Here is a 20009-nt window from a genome sequence, read left to right as displayed (position 1 = left end):
TGGTATCTAGAAAGGCTTCTTTTTGAACTTAGAGACTTGCTGTCTCCCTGTGGGTACTCCTTCCTGCTTCTGTTTCCTGCCCACCACTTGATAAGCTAGAGAAGGCAGTGGTGATCCATACCAACTGGTTCCTCTGGCTTTGTTCTTTAATTTCTTCATTTAAAAGCCACATGTCTGTAGATGTGATTGTTCCAACATAGTCTTCCAAGCAGTTTTTGTGCTTACCTATCTTTGTCTAAATATGTGAGAAACCTATGTTGAAATTAGGGAATCTGATGGTATAGTGTGTGTGTGTGTGTGGGGGCGGTGTGTATATTCATGTGTGTGCTAATCTGTGTATGCACACTTGCCTGTGCATGTATGTCAACACCAAGTGTCTTCCTTTATTGTTCTCCAGCATATTGTTTGAAACAGTGTCTCTCACTGAACCTAGAACTCACTGCTTTGGCTAGATTGGCTGGGCAGTGAGCCCTCAGGATGCTCCTGCCTCTGCTTTCTATACACCTGGCTTTTACCTGGGTGTTGGGGATCTGGACTCAGCTCCTCATGCTTGTGCAGCAGGCACTTTACCCACTGAACTCTCCACTGTGCTCCCCTACCTGGAGACAAGTCTTTGAGCCAGGCTGCCTCAAACTCACTATGTTGCCAAAGCTGGATTTGAATTCCCCGTCTCCTACCTTTAGTTTCCAAGTGCTGAGATTACAGGCATATGCCATCACAGCCAGCCAGTAAGACACTTTTCCACAAGAAATGTCAGTGTTTGATATCTTCCTTTTGTGTGAGCATCTTATTCCTTCTAGTGAAACAGTCATAACTTGCTTTGGGAGGCCCATCAATTTATGGCTGGTTAAAATGATTCCTGCTGTTGAAGTAAGTTGTCTCATACTAGTCAGTAATGTGTGTTTCCTTATGTACACTGAAGGAGTAACTGTTTTCATCAAAGCAGTGAGCAGTGGCTGTATCCTCAGCATCTCATGACAGAGACCCTTTTTAGATCATCAGAACTGAACTGTTGAGGAAGCCTACTTATAACATGGTGGTTACAGGTAGTAACTATTTTGTGTTCTTCATTGTTTTTTTTTAATATTTATTTATTTTATTATGTTTACAGTGTTCTGTTTGCATATATTCCTGCAACCCAGAAGAGGGCACTAGATCTCATTACAGATGGTTGTGAGCCACCATGTGGTTGCTGGGAATTGAACTCATGAACTCAGGACCTCTGGAAGAACAGTCAGTGCTCTTAATGCACTTCCCCTCTGTGGGCCTTGATTTCTTTTCCTTTTCATGAGATTGATCTCAGGTTTTCAGGCTTGGCAGCAAGTGCCTTTACCTGCTGAGCCTTCTTGCCTGTCCTTGAAAATTGTTAAGAGACCAGATATTAAACGTTCTTACCACATACACACAAGATGAAATGTCAAGCAATGGATTTGTTAATTATAATTAGATTATCCATCCTATAATGTTTATCAAAACATGTTGTACACTTTAAGTATATAAATTTTAATGTCATTTAAAACATAATTTTTTTTAATTAGGAGAAGATCTGGATTGGATTTGTGTGTGTGCTGTAGGAAAATTTTTTTAAAAATTTTTTTTTAACATTTATTTATTATGTATACATTGTTCTGCCTGCAGGTCAGAAGAGGGCACCAAATCTCATTATAGATGGTTATGAGCCACCATGTGGTTGCTGGGAATTGAACTCAGGACCTCTGGAAAAGAAGTCAGTCCTCTTAACCTCTGAGCCATCTCTCCAGCCCAGGAAATTTTTTATGATGGTCAAGGCTATGACTTTTTGTAATATTATTCTCACCAACTTATATGGATAGTAGAATCTCAGGAATTTTCATCTAGAACATTTTTTAAAAGACCTCACCTTTGGGACTAGAGAGATGGCTTAGTGAGTAAGAGCACTTGGCTGCTCTTCCAGAGGACCCAGGTTCAGTTCTCAGCACTCACATGATGGCTAACAATCATCCATTTCAGGGGATTCAGTGCCATCTTCTGGCCTCCCTAGGTACCAAGCACAGACATGCATGCAGGCAAACTCACATATACTTAAAAAAAAAAAAAAAGACACCACCCCACCACCCCATCTAATTTGCTATGCTGTATGGTATAGTATGTAACTTGAGAGATTTTGTAAATTACATTTTAGTCTCCTTAGAAAGATCTAACCCTTATATCAAAGCAGAATGCTGATCCTCATGTATCCCAACAGGGTTCTAAGTGGAATTTCAGGCCTGAAATAATTTAGGCTTATGGCTCTCAGAGAACTATGATTTAAAGTAGTAAAATTATAGTTTGGGGCAGCAGGCAAAAGAGCAGACTGGGAGGGATCCTTGAGCCCGCCCTGTGTCTGTGGTTAACTGTCTGTGCTGCCTTGGGCAGGTCACTTCCCCTCTGTGGGCCTTGATTTCTTTTCCTGTGCAATGAGAGGGTTGGGAGGTGATGTGTTGGACCTTTCATCTCAAACATTACATATCTCAGTAGCATAAGCAGCTCTGCCTTTGATCTGTGTTATGTGGAGTCATGTGATTAAATCAATCCAAACTGGAAAAAGTGGTATTGTGGACTTAGTTGGTAAAGGTAGATAACCTGCCAGTGTATTACAGACCTGGGGATTCTTCTGGGGTCTGGCCAGGTGTCTGAACCAGAGTATTTCATGCTGTTTAACTTTTATCATAATGTTTGGCAACATCTGGCAAGTGTAGGTGGCAATTATGTCATAAATACAGTTGTTTGTAGATAATTTAAATTTAACTAGAGCACCTACCTACTTTCTCTTTGACCTCGTCCCTTTCCACTCCCTCTGCCCCAAGGAATCGCTAAGGAAGTATAAAGAGCGACATTGACAGTTTCAGATTATTATCAGGACTGAAAATTTTACTGTGTAATTGAGATTTATTTTCCCTTTGGGGTTTCCACATAAGAACTCCTTAATAATAGGTTAAACTGTACATGAGTATCCATATTCGAGAGGAATTTGGCTTTTTAGAAGTAAGGCTGGTTTTACAAATCTGTTAGTCTAGATTGAGGTGCCTTTCTATCAGGATAAGTAAAGCTGGCAGGTTTCTTAATTGTTACAAGATTTAAATTGCTGTTATCTCTCTTTAGTGAAGACAACAAAGTACAGTGGCAACACCTGCACTCTAAGGCTCAGCTGCTAAGTTGATCCTGTCACCTTGGGTTTGGGTTTTGTATCTATAAAGTGAGTGATTTGGCCTAGCTCCCTGGTACTCCTCAGGCATTTGACCCCACTCCTGGGATTTGATGCCACCCTAAGAACAAGGCTGTTTTCTGGTGTATGGTGTGGTAGAGGGTTTCCTGGCAGAGTGTGGTGGAATGACCCCGAAGACCAGAACTGCAAATGACTCAACTTGGACTGAGCCTTGAGCCCTACAAGCAGTTGGGGGACACAGTCACCTATTGTGAAAGCAGCCACCTTTGTGCCCAGGAATAAAGTGGACTTAGGAAGTACCTTTTATCAGATCCGGTAAAGCAGAGGGATAGCCTGAACTGAAGAGTTGTAACTGTCTTGGGCGGTGGTTAATTACACCACACCCTAAAGTTGCCACAAATGCTGGTTTAACTCTCTCAGCTGCTTCATTGGAAGCCACACAGTATGTTCAGTTAGCTAGGCCTTGCCCTTTACTCCAAAGCTAAGACACCTGACTCCCATCCAAAGCAAATGTCATTGTTACCTTCACTGACACACTATCAGGAAATGTAACAATCAGGGCTGGCTAGAAGGAACTGAATGGTTGATGGATTGTGACCATCACAGGTAAGTGCCGCATGACAGAATTTGAAACGATTACGATTGTTCTGAAATCCTTAAAACTAGACATGAGGAAGCTAAAAAAGTCTCACACTAGTGTTCTGATGTCAGCAGGCCTTTACTTAGAGACAGACCTTTTGCTTGAGAAGTTAGCCCACTTCCTTGGGCTATGCAAGAGGCTTGGTCCTCTGTGGATCCTGTATGCTTTCTTTGGTATAGAGAGGGCTTTAATGTAATGGATTTGTGCTCTTACCAGGCACTGATTTCTGTCTTCTGCTGCTTTTGTGAATTCTTTTTTTGTTTGTTCTCTTGTTTGTTTGTTTGTTTGAGACAGGGTTTCTCTGTGTAGCCCTGGCTGTCCTAGAACTCACTCTGTAGCCCAGGCTGGCCTCAAACTCACAGAGACCTGCTTGCCTCTGCTTCCTGAGTGCTGAGATTAAAGGCATGGGCCACCACTCCTGGCTCTGGGAATTCTTTTTTAAAAAGTATTTTATTTATCATAACTTGAGTGTGTATGAATGACGTGTGGGCACGTGTGTGGAAGTCAGAGGACAGCTTGCAGGAATTGGTTCCCTTCTTCTGCCACATGGGTCCCGGAGATCAAACTCGGGTTGTCAGGTGCCTTTACCTGCTGAGCCATCGCCTGGCCCTGCTGTTGTGAATCTTGATGGCTTTTTGGCCGTTGTTGGGCACAGTCTCTTACCATGTGATCAAATGACAAAATAATTGAATTCTCCTGAATACTTTTATAAAACAATCAGAATCTCCAATAGCCAGGCTTTGTTTGCATTTATAGGAAGTAATATTGTATAAGTAGAATTGTAGTTACAAATGTTTTTTAAAATATCTGTCAAGGTTCTCTGTTATAGGATACTACTCTGAGGAATTTGCTGCTGGATTGACATACTGCACAGATGTTTTGTTTAATTTAGTTTATTTGTTTATTTAAATGCTACAGGTCTGGATTCTGTGATGGCATACCAGGAAAGTGTCTTTCTGATACTCTTTAAAAATCAGTGACTCTGGGCCAGGCAGTAGTGATGCACACCTTTAATCCTGGCATTCAGGAGGCAGAGGCAGGCAGATCTCTGAGTTCCAAGCTAGTCTGGTCTACAGAGCAAGTTCTAGGACAGCCAGGGCTACACAGAGAGACCTTGCCTTAATCAATCAATCAATCAATAAACAAACAAATGAATGAATGAATAAAATTAAGAAAATTGGTGAATCCATGCTGTAATTTTTTTGAGGGAAAAGATTTAGTTATTTGTTTTAGTTATTTATTTTGTTTTTTTGTGACAGGGTCTCTCTATGTAGCCCTGGCTGTCCTTGAACTGGCTCTGTAGACCAGGCTGGCCTGGAACTCAGAGATCCACCTCCCTCTGCCTCTCAAGTGCTAGGATTAAAGGCATGTGCTACCACTGTTGGGCTAAGATTTATTTTTATATGTTTGTGTAAATGCTTGAATGTATGTATGTACACCACGCATATGCCTGGTGCATGAAGAGGCCAAAAGAGAGAAGGTGTAGGATCCTCTAGAACTGGAGTTACAGGTGATTGTTAGCTACCATGTAGATACTAGAAACTTAACCTGAGTCCTCTACAAGAGTAGCAAGTGCTCTTAACTATTGAGTTATCTCTTCCACCTTCCCCCATTCTGTAATTTTCAACCAGTTAGATCCAGCAGAATAATCTAGTCTGAAGCTGGGCATAGTGGCATGCACCTGTCAGCCCAACTTCTCAGAGGTTGAGATGAAGAATTGCTTGAATCTACAAGTTCAAGAACAACCTTGACTTGGTGAAATGGCTCACTTGTTAGCCATCTGTAATGTCAGCTCCATCGTCTTCTGGCCTCTGCATACACATGGTGCAGATATACATACAGACAAAATACTCATACACATAAGATAAATATAAATTTGTTTGTTTGTTTGTTTTTCAAGACAGGGTTTCTCTGTGTAGTCCTGGCTGTCTGGGAACTCCCTCTGTAGACCAGGCTGGCCTCAGACTCAGAAATCCACCTACCTCTGCCCCCCAAAAAGCTGGGATTAAAGACATGCTCCACCACCACCTAGCTATAAATCTTAAAAACTTTTTTTTTTTCCTTAAAAAGACAAGTTGTCGTAACATAGCAAGACTTCATCTATGGAAGAAAGAATAACCCAGCCTGTTTGTTCTTACATGTTATTGACCTCTGCTTTGTCATCCACCACATGCTGTCCATCCCCCTGCATCAATATGCGAGGTCTTGTCTTTCCTCCCTTTGGAAAATACCCTTCCTTCTTCTAAGCATTATTGCTAGAGCTAATAATTATAAACTCTCATTCTTAAGCACATTCTAATTCACTTGAAATTAATTATTTTTCATTTAGAGACATACAGATCTAATTGCTGTCAAGAGTTTGTATTTCCAAATTGGGCAGTAAAACAAAACACTTTGGAAACCTTATATGTTTTACTGGCCTACCTGTAACACTGTACTATGTATTCATTAGTGAACCAAAATTGGCTCTTTTTTTTTTTTCCCCCATTTGTTTAGATGCTATAGAGTCTCATGTACCTTGGCCTCAAATCCCCTCAGTAACCAAGGATAACCTTGAATTCCTGGTCCTTTGGCTTCTACTATCCAGGTCCTTGGATTATAGATATGCATCTGTCTGGTTTATGTGGTAACATGGATCCAACATAGGGCTTCATGTATGCTAGGTAAGCATTTTACTAACTGGGCTATATCCTCAGCCCACCAAAATGAACTCTTTTTTTAAAGAAAATTATTTTATGCGTATAGCTGTTTTGCCTGCATATACATCTGTATACTATTTGCACGCCTAGTGCCCTCAGAAGTCAGAGGAGGGAGTCAGATCTGAAGTTGCAGAAGTTTGTGAGCCACCGTGTAGGTGCTGGGAATTGAACCTGTGTCCTGGAAGAGCAGCCAGTGCTCTTAACCACTGAGCTATCTCTCCAGCCCCTAAAATGAACTCTTAACTCCTTTGCTTTGATTTCACTTCTGGAACAAGTTCACTAGTAATAGATTTAAGCCCTAGTAAGGAGTCTTTTCACTGCAGAAAGCAGTTTGACTGTGGCCAGTTGTACATTCCAGGAAAAGAGATGGAGGGAGGGAAGGGTGAAGGAGAAAGGGGAGGGATGGAGGAGGGGAGAGAGAGAGAGAGAGAGAGAGAGAGAGAGAGAGAGAGAGAGAGAGAGAGAGAGAGAGAATGAATGAATGAGAGAGAATGTGTGTGTTTTGAGTAAGCCTGTGATTCCAGCACTGGGGAGAAGTAGGCAGGAAGATTCATGAGATTTCATGGCTAGCCATTCTAGCTAAATAGGTGAGTTCCAGGTTCTGTGAGAGACCTTGCCTCAAACAATAAGGTGGTGACACACCTCTAACCTCATATTTTTGAGACAGAGGTATGTGGATTTCTGTGAGTTTGAGGCCCACCTGTTCTACTTAGTGAGTTCCAGACCAGCCAGGGCTGCACAGTGAGACCTGTCTTAAAAAAAAAAAAAAGAAAAGGAAAGCAACAGAAGAAGACACCCACAACAACCTCTGGCTTCCACATGTATGTCCACACACATACCTGCACACAGATATACACATACAGAAATCAGTAAGCCATTGTTAGAGGTTTCCATTAGTTTTTATGGCTATTTAAATACCTATCAGTCCCTTGAGTCTGATTCTCCTCACTGACAACTTTTTCAAATAAGGTTATTTCAGAGAGCATTTTAGAAAAGGTATTTCTTACCTTAAACATAAGGCATTAAACTGGATGTCATAGTACATGTCTATAATTCCAGCTCCAAGAATTTGCCTGAGGCAGGAAGATTGTAGTTCAAAGGTAGCCTCAGATACATAGCTTGACCCTATCTCAAAAACAAGGAAGGGGAGAAAGGAGGAGGAGGAAAAATGTGTAATGTTAATGTAAGAACCACTAAAGATTGACTGAGTTGAGAACACAGAATCAGCACGTGGTTGGCACCCTGCCTTTTACTCCACACTCTGCATTAGCAGTCAGTGGTGTTTCATGCAGTGGTGAAGCTGCTGGCCTTTGTGAAACTTCCCTGTGTAATCAGAATGTTGGACAGCAGGACTCAGCTGGGCCTTGCATGGGATAAGGTGGCTTGTTGAAGTGCATGCTGAGCAGGGTTACAGTGAGGAACCTTCTACTGCTGAATGCCAGGAATAAAATATGCTGGGTTAAAAGATATACAATTTGGACTTAATTTACGTGCACTTAAGTTACTTACAAAATAGTGGGTCTTGCCAGGTAGTGGTGGCTTTCGCCTTTAATCCCAGCACTAGGGAAGCAAAGGGAGGTGGATCTCTGAGTTCAAGGACAGCCAGGGCTACAGAGAAACCCTGTTTAAAAAAAAAAAAAGTGGGTCTTGAAAAGTGCGCGCGTGCGTGCGTGCGCGCGCGCGTGTGTGTGTGTGTGTGTGTGTGTGTGTGTGTGTGTGTGTGTGTGTGTTTTGAGGGAGTTTATAAATGGAACAGCAATTGCAGTATTCTTTTATGCTCCAGTCTCAGAAATGGGACAGTATAGTTTGCATCCAGCATAGATCACTTTGGAAAAAGTCATCTGATTTGAGGTGCTTCAAAGGCTGTGTATTTCCAAAGTGATTTTCTGGTCACCTTGTATGAGAGGGGCTATATGGACAGAGCCTGGTGCCTGAACATCCCCTTGGAACTAGGGGATGTTCAGTTTGAAGGTAGACTAAAATATTCTTAACCACTGCAGGTTTCCTGATTGGTCACTTTCTATATCTTCAAGCTAAGGGTATATATGTATAGTTTTTTTTTTTTTTTTTGGTTTTTCGAGACAGGGTTTCTCTGTGTAGCTTTGCGCCTTTCCTGGAACTCGCTTTGGAGACCAGGCTGGCCTCGAACTCACAGAGATCCGCCTGCCTCTGCCTCCCGAGTGCTGGGATTAAAGGCGTGCGCCACCACAGCCCGGCTATATATGTATAGTTTTAAACACCAGTTAGTTTCCAGATAGCATAAAGCAGAGGTAGGTTTGACCTTTTTCCATTTTCAGGCCCTCTGGAAACTATCATTTATAGCCGTAGGGTCTGTTCCTGTTTTTCATCTGTTGTAGAAAAAAATACTGAGTGCTAAAGGCTGGATTGGCTAGGCAAAGGTAATGGACATGTTCATTATCATGAAGCAGTGTTTTCCAGTGTTCCGGTACAAATAGTTCTCGGCCACGATCAGTATCACAAAAGACATCTAGGTGCATATTTATTCATATTAGTTATAGCAACTATATTTAGAGGTAGATATTTTCATGTTTAAAAAAATGCTGAAGGTCTGGGAAGGTAGCTCAATTAGTAGAGTGTTTCCCTAGTACAAATGAAGCCCTAGGTTTGATCTCCAGAGATGATGGAGGCAGTATTATCATTGTCTATATAGAGAGTCCAAGGCCAGCCTGGGCTATGTAAGGGCCTATCTCGAAGGGTGGGATAAATGATGCTTGAGGTTTTGAAACACCAGGAAATTTATACTGCATATTTATCTTGTGAGAGTATGATAGACTGCATAGTGAGACCCCGTCTCAGGAGGAGGGGAGGGGAGGGGAGGAGAGGGCAGGTATAATGGCTCCCCAGGGACACCCAGTTTGAATCAGTTAAGAGCAAAACCTGCCAAGTTTGGCGAGGGTCATGAGGTTACTGTGGACATGTAACTGGCAGCTAGAGCTCAGTGACTGATGTAGCTTCTCTCCAAACCTCGTGTTTTTGAGATCTTTAGAAGACTATGCAAGTTGTGTGATGAGTGCGTTATTTCAGCTCACTAGCCAACCACAGACCATTGCTTTTCCTGTGTTTCCAAGCTATTCAAACAAGGTAGATGGCTTTTGTCTCCACACTGTAGTAAAGGAGCACTAATGTCCAAGTGTTTTAAACTCTGCTACTGTGATGAGATATTTGGGGCATTTTCTATGCAATAGAAATATATAGTAATAATGACAGCTCTCTTATTCTTCTAGATGCTCAGACTCTGATTGGGAGACTTCTGCCTCTCTAAACCTTTGTTCCTTTTGGTAACTACTGATAATCACAGGTGGCAGAGTTACCTGATGTCCTGAAATTGGAAGTGTGCTCCCTGAACTCAGGTGCTCATAAGTGCCGTTAAAGGTCAGCTTCTCTCTCATCTGCACACTTGTGTGTTTTCAGAAAATGGAGGAGAAAATGCTAGTGCTATAATTTTGTAATATTTTCTTTATCATTTCTCTGTGGTTTTGTTTATTTATTTAATTTATTTTTTTATTTATTTAATTTATTTACTTTGGTTTTTTTTAGGCAGAATTTTTCTGTGTAGCCTTGGCTGTCCTGGAACTCACTCTGTAGATCATGCTGGACTCTGCCTGCCTCTGCCCCTGAGTGCTGGAATTAAAGACGTGCACCACCACCGCTTGGCTTGCTTCTCTGTGTTATTTATTTATTTATTTATTTATTTATTTATTTATTTATTTATTTATTTATTTATTTATTTATAGTTAAGTTTGTTGGGTGTTTTTGTGTGTGTGTTATTTTTCTAGAAGACACATGTGTCATAGTACATATATGGAGGTCAAAGGACAACTCAAGTGAGTAGCTCTCTCCCTCCACAGTGTGGATACTGGAAATTGAACTCAGTTCATCAGGCTTGGTGACAAAAACCCTTATCTCCTGAGCCATCTCCTCAGCACTCTGGTTTTTTGTTTGTTTTGTTTTAATTTACTTTTGTTTATGTGTATGAGTGTTTGCCTGAACATGTGTATACATCCCTAGTGCCCACAGAGGTCAGGAGAGGACTGTATATCCCTTGGGACTGGAGTTACAGAGGTTGGAAACTGCCGCACGGCTTCAATAGAAGAATCGGGGTATGGACTATTTGGAACAAGTAACAGAGACCCAATTCCAGCAGACTTACACAAATGGGAATTTGTTTTAAACGAGAGTCTTTGAGCTTAAGGAAAGCCTTTGCTGAGGTCCAGGGAACAACGGAAGGGAGACATTCTCTCGCTGTCTTTGAGCCAAGTTTCTCCTCAGGCTTCCTTTTGTCTTTCTCTCATCCAGCTTTTTCCATATGGTGAAAAACTACAAACTCTTCCGAGTTCATTATTTCCTACTTTAACTACCCAGAAGGACTCGGTTCCTGCCTGGGCTCCAAGACTGGTTTTACACAGTGGTTATCTCTTTGGTAACTATTTGCTCTGGCCATGCAGTTTTCTCATGTCAGGGGAGGAGGGCAGGTCCACTTGTAGCGTGTCACCCTCTGGACTCTGTGAGCCCAAACGATTTCAAGCATTCCCAAACAGTGACCTTTAGGTCCTCAGAGAGGACCGGTGCCACCCTGAGGCTTCTGTGGTTTTCCTCGTAGTCCAATTTCCGGGTTCCTCAGGTAGAACTAAAAGTAGGCTTTAATTCTTCCTCAAACTCCAGGCCCTGCACAGATAACAGATCCTTCAGGCAGGAGGAAAGTTGGCTTTTTTACCCCTTCCAGAAAGAAGGCCGGGCCATATCAAAGCACACACACACGCACACGCACACGCGCACGCGCACGCGCACACGCGCGCACACACACACACACACACACACACACACACACACCCCGCCCCAGGCCAGCACTCCAGAGGATGAGCCAAGTTCTGGCAGCTGCTCCAACATCACCCCTGCTGGGTACCTCCAGGGGGTCTCCCCAAGGGAAAGGAATGCAGGGCCTGGAGTACTTGTCCTGCTACCTCAGGCTGCCCTGAAGAGAACCATCAGGTCCTATCTTTTAAGGTTCTTAAGAGTGAGGAGGTATTCTGGGCCAGGCTCCCATTCACAAGTAACTGCCCAATCCTTTTGTTTTTAATACGAAAAGACAACTATTCTCATATTCTAAAAAGAGTGCTTATACCAAAATTCACACGTAACAGTTTAAGCAAGCATTGCTGGCCTGCTTAAATTCAAGACCCCCACCACCACCACCCCACACACACAGTAGAACTAGGTAATTTGTGGGATAGTGACAAAGAAAAAAGAAGTCCATTACAAAAGTGTGGCACAGCTGAGTGGGCCACCCGACAGGGCAGTTTTATCTAGGAAACTACCAACTGTCATCCACATATGTGGGTGCATGTGACAGACCTGTGGAAATCCTGTGGTGAGGGTGCAGATCCCAGCAAAGCCAGAGGACACACAGACAGAACTCCATCCAGTCTAGTTAGAACCATAGTGCACACTAAGGTTTAGGTTCTATATTTTTCACTGGATATAAGCAATTTTCTATATCATAGATTTAAAGTCTGTGTTAAATACATATGTAAAATTTGTTGTTGAGCTATGTCTCAGTTTGTTTCAGCTTTTTAAATATTAGAAATTTGAGTTCATTAAAATAATAGTATGTAGCCAGGTGGTGGTGGCCCACGCCTGTATTCCCAGCACTCTGAGGCAGAGGCAGGAGGATCTCTGAGTTCAAGGCCAGCCTTGTCTACAGAGCAAGTTCCAGGACAGGGACAGGCTCCAAAGCTACACAGAGAAACTCTTGTCTCAAAAAAACCAAAAAAAAAAAAAAAAAAAAAAACAGTCATTGTGCCCAGAGATTTTTTTCCATATCAGGAATTTTTTCATTAGTGTATAGAAGTTGAAACATAGGATCTGAAGTATGGGGTATTTCTTTCTGCTTTCCCATAGGACCATTTGAGGGGAGGAATGGAGCCAGTATGTGTGTGAGTGTGAGTGTATGTGGTGGGGAATGGGGGAAATGATCTGAGTGAATATAAGCAAAGTCCAATGACACCCGTATGAAAATGTCAAAGAAACCTGTTATTTTGTCCTCTTTCAAAAGTATTTTTAAGAAAGATTATACTAACATTTCTCTCTGCTACTAGCGATGGGTAATAAAGATAATTTTCATAGTCTTTAGAAGTGAAGGTATGTGGGGGGGGCGTATGTGCCTGTGGACACGGTGCCTGTGGAGTGCAGAGGCCTAGCCTCCTCTGAGCTGGAGTTACAGGCAGTTGTGAGCTGCCCAGTGTGGGCACTGGGAACCAAATGCAGATCCTTTGCAAGAGCAGCAGGCAGTCCTAACTGCTGAGGCCCTCTTTAGATTTTTTTTTTAATCTCAATTTTCACTATTGGGAACTGAACTCAGGGCTTCACACATACTAGGTAAGTGCTGTGCTGTTGAGCTATATTCCCTGCCCTGCAGTGTTCTGCTTTAGTGTTTTTATTTTGGGGTTGGAGAAATGGCTCAGTGGTTAAGAGCACTGGCTGCCCTTGCAGAAGACCCAAGTTGGGAATCTTAGCACCCAGATGGCAACTCAAAACCCTCTGGAACCCCACTTCCAGAATTCAGTGACTTCTTCTGGCCTCTGCAGACACCAGGTACCCATGGTGGTACACTTACATACACATGTAGGCAAAACATTTCTACACATAAATTCTTTTAATCTAAAAATAAAATAATTTTTAATTTTTATTACTTTTTTTTTTTTTTTTTTTTTTTGAGACAGGGTCTTGCTATGTAGCCCAAGATGATCTTTTACTCATAACCTTCTTGCCTTTCCTTCAAAGTGCTAGGACCATAGACATGAACCGCCATATGTGGCCCTCCATTGTCACAATTTATTGAACAAAAGAGATAGACTTTAAATTGTATTTTGATTGTGAAGAAAAGTTTGGAGTTAGGCTTTTTGTCAATTTTCTCAATAACAGCTTTAATTTATATGATTATAAATTACATTGGAATCTTGATGTTTTATTTTTCTGTTTTTTGTTTGTTTGGTTGGTTTGTTTTATTTTGTTTTGTTTTTTCTTCTTCAAGACAGGGTTTCTCTGTGTAGCCCTGACTGTCCTGGAACTTACTCTGTAGACCAGGCTGACCTCGAACTCTAGTGATCTGCCTGCCTCTTCCCCCCCAACCCCAGTGCTGGTATTAAATGCACATGCCACCACCACCACCAGGCAGAATGCATTGCTTTTTAAAGATTTGAAAAAAAATTTATTTACATATGTGTGTGTGCACATGGATTCCAGAAGAGCACATCAGATCTAGAGCTGGAGTATAAGCAGTTGTGAATGCCTAACAGGTGCTGGGAGTTGAACCCGGGTCCTCGGGAAGAACGGAGAGTGCTTCTAATTGCTGAGCCATCCCTCCAGCCCAAGAATATTGATATTTTAGAATATATTATGCTTATATAACAAAGGCTGATTTCCTATTTTACTTTAAATGTAATCCTCTAATTCTTTGCTTAAAATAAATCCCCTGGCAGATGAGAAACTGTTGTTACTCTTTTCCATTATGAACTCATAACATGCGAAGGTTTTCTAGAGTAAAATAGACCCAAGAGAGGGAAGCCAGAGAGCAGACCAAACTCCCTCCCCCCATTTCAGGGGAAGTTGCCCATGAGTTGTTTCAGAATTTTTTGTCATGCTAGATTATAGACCTGTTGGTCTGTTGTGGGAAGGATCAACACTTAGGATAAAGTGACTCAGCTCTTGTCTGGACATGTGCTCTTGATGAGAATGTAGGCCCTCCAGCTCGCTTTCTGTGTCTGGAGGATGGATGATCATATGAAGGATGATTTTGAGGAGTTTGTGATTATACATGCCCAGGGTGAAGGAGTGGATTGCCATGAAGATCCTGTCTGTCTCGTTGCAGAGTTTTGGAAGTGCCAGCACAGTAACCCTACCCGAAACCCTGTTGTTCGTTTCCACCCTGGATGGAAGTTTGCATGCTGTCAGCAAGAGGACAGGCTCGATCAAGTGGACTTTAAAAGAAGGTAATTCGGATTGTCCTTGAGTGCCGTAGACACTGGCTTAGCTGCTGCCAAGTAAACATAGTCCAGGAGAAAATGGTTATATGTTGTTTAATAAACTAAGACAGGAGAATGAGCTAAAAAGAGGAAAAGGTCAAAATACTTCTACTCAGAGGGTGACTTTACAGCCTGAACTGTTATGACTCTCCACTGAATGCAGCAGATGAAGAAACTATCTTATCTTTTATGCTTCATTGCTTCTGTCCAGACTCTAAGAAGCTCTAGGCTTTTCTATTATTAGCTCTGGCTGCTTTCTGAAGACCTTCTGCATTAAATTTGTTAAGTTCTAATGATCAGAGTCTTATAATCATAATTATAAGAAGATATCTTCTCAACCCTTTCAATTACTCACTTGTTTTTTATAGAGCCTGAAATTACCATGGCCTGTAAGATTTGACATTCACCCATCTTAACCACATTACTAAGTCATTGAAATGAGGCTGGTTTCTCATTTAACCCTCCCTCATATTGCTGCCATTCCCTTCTGGTGGTAGTCAGTAATCAGTGGTGGGGAGCTCTACCACTGGGGAATTCATCCTACTTAATTTCCAAAGCAATCTTCCCAGACAGAGCCATGCCCAGCTCAGATTCGGGGATTTTAGTGTCCTCTCTGTTATTCTGTTATTAGTAAGTCTTACTTGGTCTTAATTCAGGTCTGACTGGTGTATTTTCTTTCATCACTTCTCCATGGCCTATTATTGTCATGAGCACAGCATTATATTTCCCTTTGCTAAGCAGTCTTCCAGATAGAAAAATATTGTCACATGTTGGAAGGTCACACGTCATTTTGTAGTACTGTGGTAAACCTGCTTCGAATCTATAGCTAAGGGAAGCTTGAGTACTAGGGTCATCCTGCCCCACCTCTTTGGGCCCTGCATGGAGCAGCAAGAACTTTAAGGCACCCAAAGAACCAGCACTATGGGAAGTGAGTGGCCAAGAGATGATTCTTAGTGCCGTCTTGTAGTCTAGGCTCTGAGAGCGCATGTGTATGGTCCCGCCTTCAGATTAAGCCTTTTAGTGTTTTAAAATGAAAGCAGAATTTTTTAAATTTCAAAAATGAGAATCAAGAAGTCACAAAGGACTGGGAGAAATACTTTGGCCATTGGATGTTGGGGCCTGCCCTTCCTTTTTGGTGTTTCAAGGCACGACAGACATTTAGCCACTTCGCTTCTTTCCCCTGCTCACTGCACAAGTCTTCATTTTCCAAGTAGTCTTGGCTGTGTCCAGTACAACTGGGGCTTGTCTTGTCTGTTACTCAAATACATCAGTCAGTCTCTTCTTTCTTGTTGCTGAGAGATGAAAGAATTTTTTTCTCCATTTTTTTTTCATCCCACTTTATATGCATTAAAAGAATCTCCCCAGTTCAATTCCCAGCACCCACATGACAGCTCACAATGTCTGTAACTCCAGTTCCAGGGGATCTTGTGGTGATATTGTGTTCCCCAAAATATTGTGCACCCTAATAAACTTATCTGGGGGTCAGAGAACAGAACAGCCACTAGATATAGAGGCCAGAAAATGGTGGCACACATACCTTTAATCCTATCACTTGGGAGGCAGAGATCCATTTGGATCTCTGTGAGTTTAAGGCCACACTGGAAACAGCCAAGCATGCCTTTAATCCCAGGAAGTGATGGCAGAATGCAGAAAGGTATATAAGGCGTGAGGACCAGGAACTAGATAGAGCTGGTTAAGCTTTTAGGCTTTGGAGCAGCACAGCTCAGCTGAGATTCATTCTGGATGAGGACTGAGAGGCTTCCAGTCTAAAGAAACAGGATCAGTTGAAGAATTGGCAAGGTGAGGTGGCTGTGGCTTGTTCTGCTTCTCTGATGTTCCAGCATTCACCCCAATACCTGGCTTCAGGTTTGTTTTTATTAATAAGACCTTTTAAGATTCATGCTACATCATCTGACAACCCGCTGTGATTTTGAGGCCAGCCTGGTCTACAGAGCAAGATCCAGGACAGACACCAAAACTACACAAAGAAATCTTGTCTGGAAAAACAACAACAACAACAAAAGTGAACTGTGAACTGTGGAGGGGTTGTTTTGTTTTTGTTATTGTTACTGTTTTTGTTTGAGACAGGGCCTCCTGTAGCCTGGAATGGCCTCAAACTCCATGTGTAGCTAGGGATGACCTTGAACTCTTGATTTCCTGCCTCGACCTTTTAAGTGACAGGATTTTAGATGAATAACACCAAGCCCAGCAGAACTACATTTTAAAATTAAATTAAGCCCTGGATAGCAGTAGTTTCAATTTATATTTCTGTACAAAGATAGTAGTAACACATTGATATTATGAGTTGGCAATATAATTTTAATCTTATGGTTATAACCAAGTATTTCAAAATTGGCATGTCTAAACTATTAATACAGAGCTATATCATGAAGTAGTTAGACTCTGTTGTAGACCCTGACACACCCTGAGAGTAGTGACACAGACAGGAAGGAGTTGATGGTGAAAAGAGCTGTGGAGACGACCAGCAGGAAAGCGGATCAGCGCTGGGCTGGGGTGAGGCTGAAGGACTGCAGTTTTCTGCAGGCCCCTCAGAGAACATGTCATTTGAGCAAGACCTCAGGGAGACAGGAGCTTCTCGTAGAAGGCATGATGGAGTGTTATTGAGTTCGAGATTATCTCCCACAGGCTCATGTCCACAGCTGGTGGTGCTCTTTTGGGAGGCTGTGGAAACTTTAAAAAAGGAGGCCTGGCTGCTGGAAGCAAGCCACTGAGGATGAGCCCTGAGGGTTCTAGCTGGGTCTTACTTTCTCATTGGTCAACATGATTTTACCAGCAGCCTCCCATTTCCACTCACACGAACTAAGCTTCTCCTTCTGTCATGGCCTTCTACCATGGTGAACTGTATTCTTTAAACAGTGAGCTAAGGGGCTGGAGACATGGCTCAGTGGTTAAGAACACTGGCTACTCTTACAGACGACCTGGGTTTGATCTCCAGCACCAACATGGCAACTCACAATCGTCTGTAGTTCTAGTTCCAGGTTATCCAGTATCCTCTTCTGGCTTCCACAAGCACCAGGCATACATGTGGTGCATAAAATAAAATGAAACCAAACCAAACCAAACCAACCCTGTGAGCCAAAATAAATCTCTTTCCCCCTTAAGTTACTTCTGCCTGGTATTTTGTCATAGCACTGAGAAAAGTAACTGAAATGCAGGGTAAGGGCAGGAGTTCCCTTGTCTGAAGAGCATTGGGATGGAGAGGTGTTGGCAGGAGTGGAGTGGATGGAGGTAAACTGAGCTTAGAGAGATGTAGCACGAATCTTAAAACGTCTTATAATAAAAAACCCAGAGCCAGATATTGGGCTGAAAGCTGAAAGATCAAAGAAGCAGAGCAGCAGCCACTAGTTCTTACATCTACAAAATCCTCAGTCTAAAGAGAGTGAGTTCCTGTTTCCTCACGCCTTATGTACCTTTCTCTGTCCTGCCATATTACTTCCTGGGATTAAAAGAGTGTGTGCTTCCCAAGCAAAGGTGTGAAATCTCAAGTGCTGGGATTAAAGGTATGTGCCACCACTGCCTGACCTCTATGTCTAATCTAGTGACTGGCTCTGTCTTCTGATCCTCAGGCAAGTTTATTAGGGTACACAATATATCAACACAGAGAGATGGGGGCCAAACAGGATATAAGGGGGCCAAACAAACGAGGATCAGCACGTTCCGTTTTTGAATGAGACTGAACTGATGGGGCTAGGGAGAAGTTGAGATAGTAGGCAGTGTCATACTGCACATTTCCACACAAGGGAGGATTCCCGCTGGCCTGACAGTGGAGCAGGTGGGAGAAACCTGGGAATGCAAGCACGGGCCTTCAGCCCATCACCCTGGTGTTCTTCAGGATGCATATCCAGGACTCCATTGCATGGTTTCCTAACTGTTTACTTTTTTCAGGAGCCAAAAACCTACAAATTTCCCCCCATTTCCACACTGGTTTTTGGCAGGTACAGTTGTTCTTTAACCAAACACATGTTGCTGTTCCCAGAAATAGAGGTGCCTTGTGCCAAAGTGGAGAATTATACCTAGTAGAAAAAGACGAGGCGTATGTGTTTGGGGCACTAAGGTGAATTGTGACATTTTGCTTAGGTGTCGTCTTCCAAGCCTGATTTTGTGCTGTGGCAATCCCTGCTGCCTTTGAAATCTCCCCAGTGATCAGGTTTGTGTGTGTTCCATTTCTGCAGCTTCAGACCAGATGCCAACTGCGTGCAGCTCTGCTCTACCTCAGCTTTACAAAGCTTGCGTTGGTCTGGCAAAGCTGAACAGACTATTATTCCAAGGACTGGCTTAGGGCTCCTTGTTCTCTCCATAAAACACTCGATGCTTTTTGACACTCAGATCTCCGTCAAATTACCAGTTCTTCTTTAGTAGCCCAACTATATTTCCTTCCATCTCTTTTCCAATAATGGAGGATACAAAGGACTGGGTCCAATTTAGAATCATCCTTACTAATCATGCATTTTTACTAAGCATGCAACATGGCTGCTCTCCCAGCCAAACTCCCCTGGTGTCCTGTGAGTGGTTAATATTGGAGATTTTCAGGAGGGGTTAGAACAAAATTACTTAATTGAAATTTGAAGACAGCCTATACAGCCACATGAATTTCCTTTCCTAAGTGGGTGTGTCTTGCCTCAGTCCTTCCTATGCTGATAGTCATGGCTGCTGAGTCTAGACACTAGAGTGATGCTCTTCTGCTATCCCCTTAGTGTTCAGCTGGCCACAGGTCCTGTTGTGCAGGTACAGGAAGTACCTTCCAAATCTGACTGTTACTCCTTTCAGTCCCCAGTTCTAGGTCATAGCCAGGCTTATGACATCCATGTGCTAGATTTATGTGGCAGTCTGCTAACCATCACCCTCACTCCCCACTGTCCCTTGCTTTTGTTAATTGTCCTCTCATTTGCCTGTTTCACTGCCATCTGATTTACCCCTACCCCACTCCGCACACAAACTCCAGTTAGACTAAAACTGCCCCCGAAAGACAGTCATGCTGCCTCCAGTGCTGCCACCTATGGCTATGGGGGGGGGGAGTGTCACCCGTGCATAGAGAGAAGCAAAGAAAGGAGCATGAACATCCTTGATGGGCTTTTCAGCTATGGACACCCTACCACAGCTAGTCTGAGAAGCGCTGGCTCCTGTGCTCAGGTCTGTGCTCATAGAAAGCCTAGGAGACCCATCAGTCTGCTCCACCCATGTCTCTAGCCTCACTTCCGGGCACAGAGCTCCTTACCAGGCCTCAGAAACCTTGGTCTTAGGGGCTAGAGAGGTGGCTTCATGATTACAAGAACTGGTTGCTCTTCCAGAGAACCCAGCTTCAATCCCTAACACCCACATAGTGGCCCACAACCACCTGTAACTCCAGTTCCAGGGGATCTGATACCCTCTTCTGGCTTCTGAGGGTACCAGGTGCACAAGTGGTACAGACGGACATACATGCA

General features: G+C 42.9%; 1 protein-coding gene across 1 annotated transcript in view; it reads left to right on the top strand.

The window, feature by feature from the left end:
* Window positions 1–20009, top strand: part of Ern1 (endoplasmic reticulum to nucleus signaling 1) — a 102560-nt gene that overhangs the window by 20000 nt on the left and 62551 nt on the right. The window contains exon 2 of the mRNA XM_006970499.4: window positions 14412–14532. Within this exon, the coding sequence (XP_006970561.1) occupies window positions 14412–14532 (121 nt within the window). The remainder of the gene's footprint in view (window positions 1–14411; window positions 14533–20009) is intronic.

The sequence above is a fragment of the Peromyscus maniculatus genome, chromosome 8 (genome assembly GCF_049852395.1).
Source record: "Peromyscus maniculatus bairdii isolate BWxNUB_F1_BW_parent chromosome 8, HU_Pman_BW_mat_3.1, whole genome shotgun sequence".
Classification (NCBI taxonomy): domain Eukaryota; kingdom Metazoa; phylum Chordata; class Mammalia; order Rodentia; family Cricetidae; genus Peromyscus; species Peromyscus maniculatus.
This window is presented reverse-complemented; position numbering and strand designations above follow the sequence as displayed.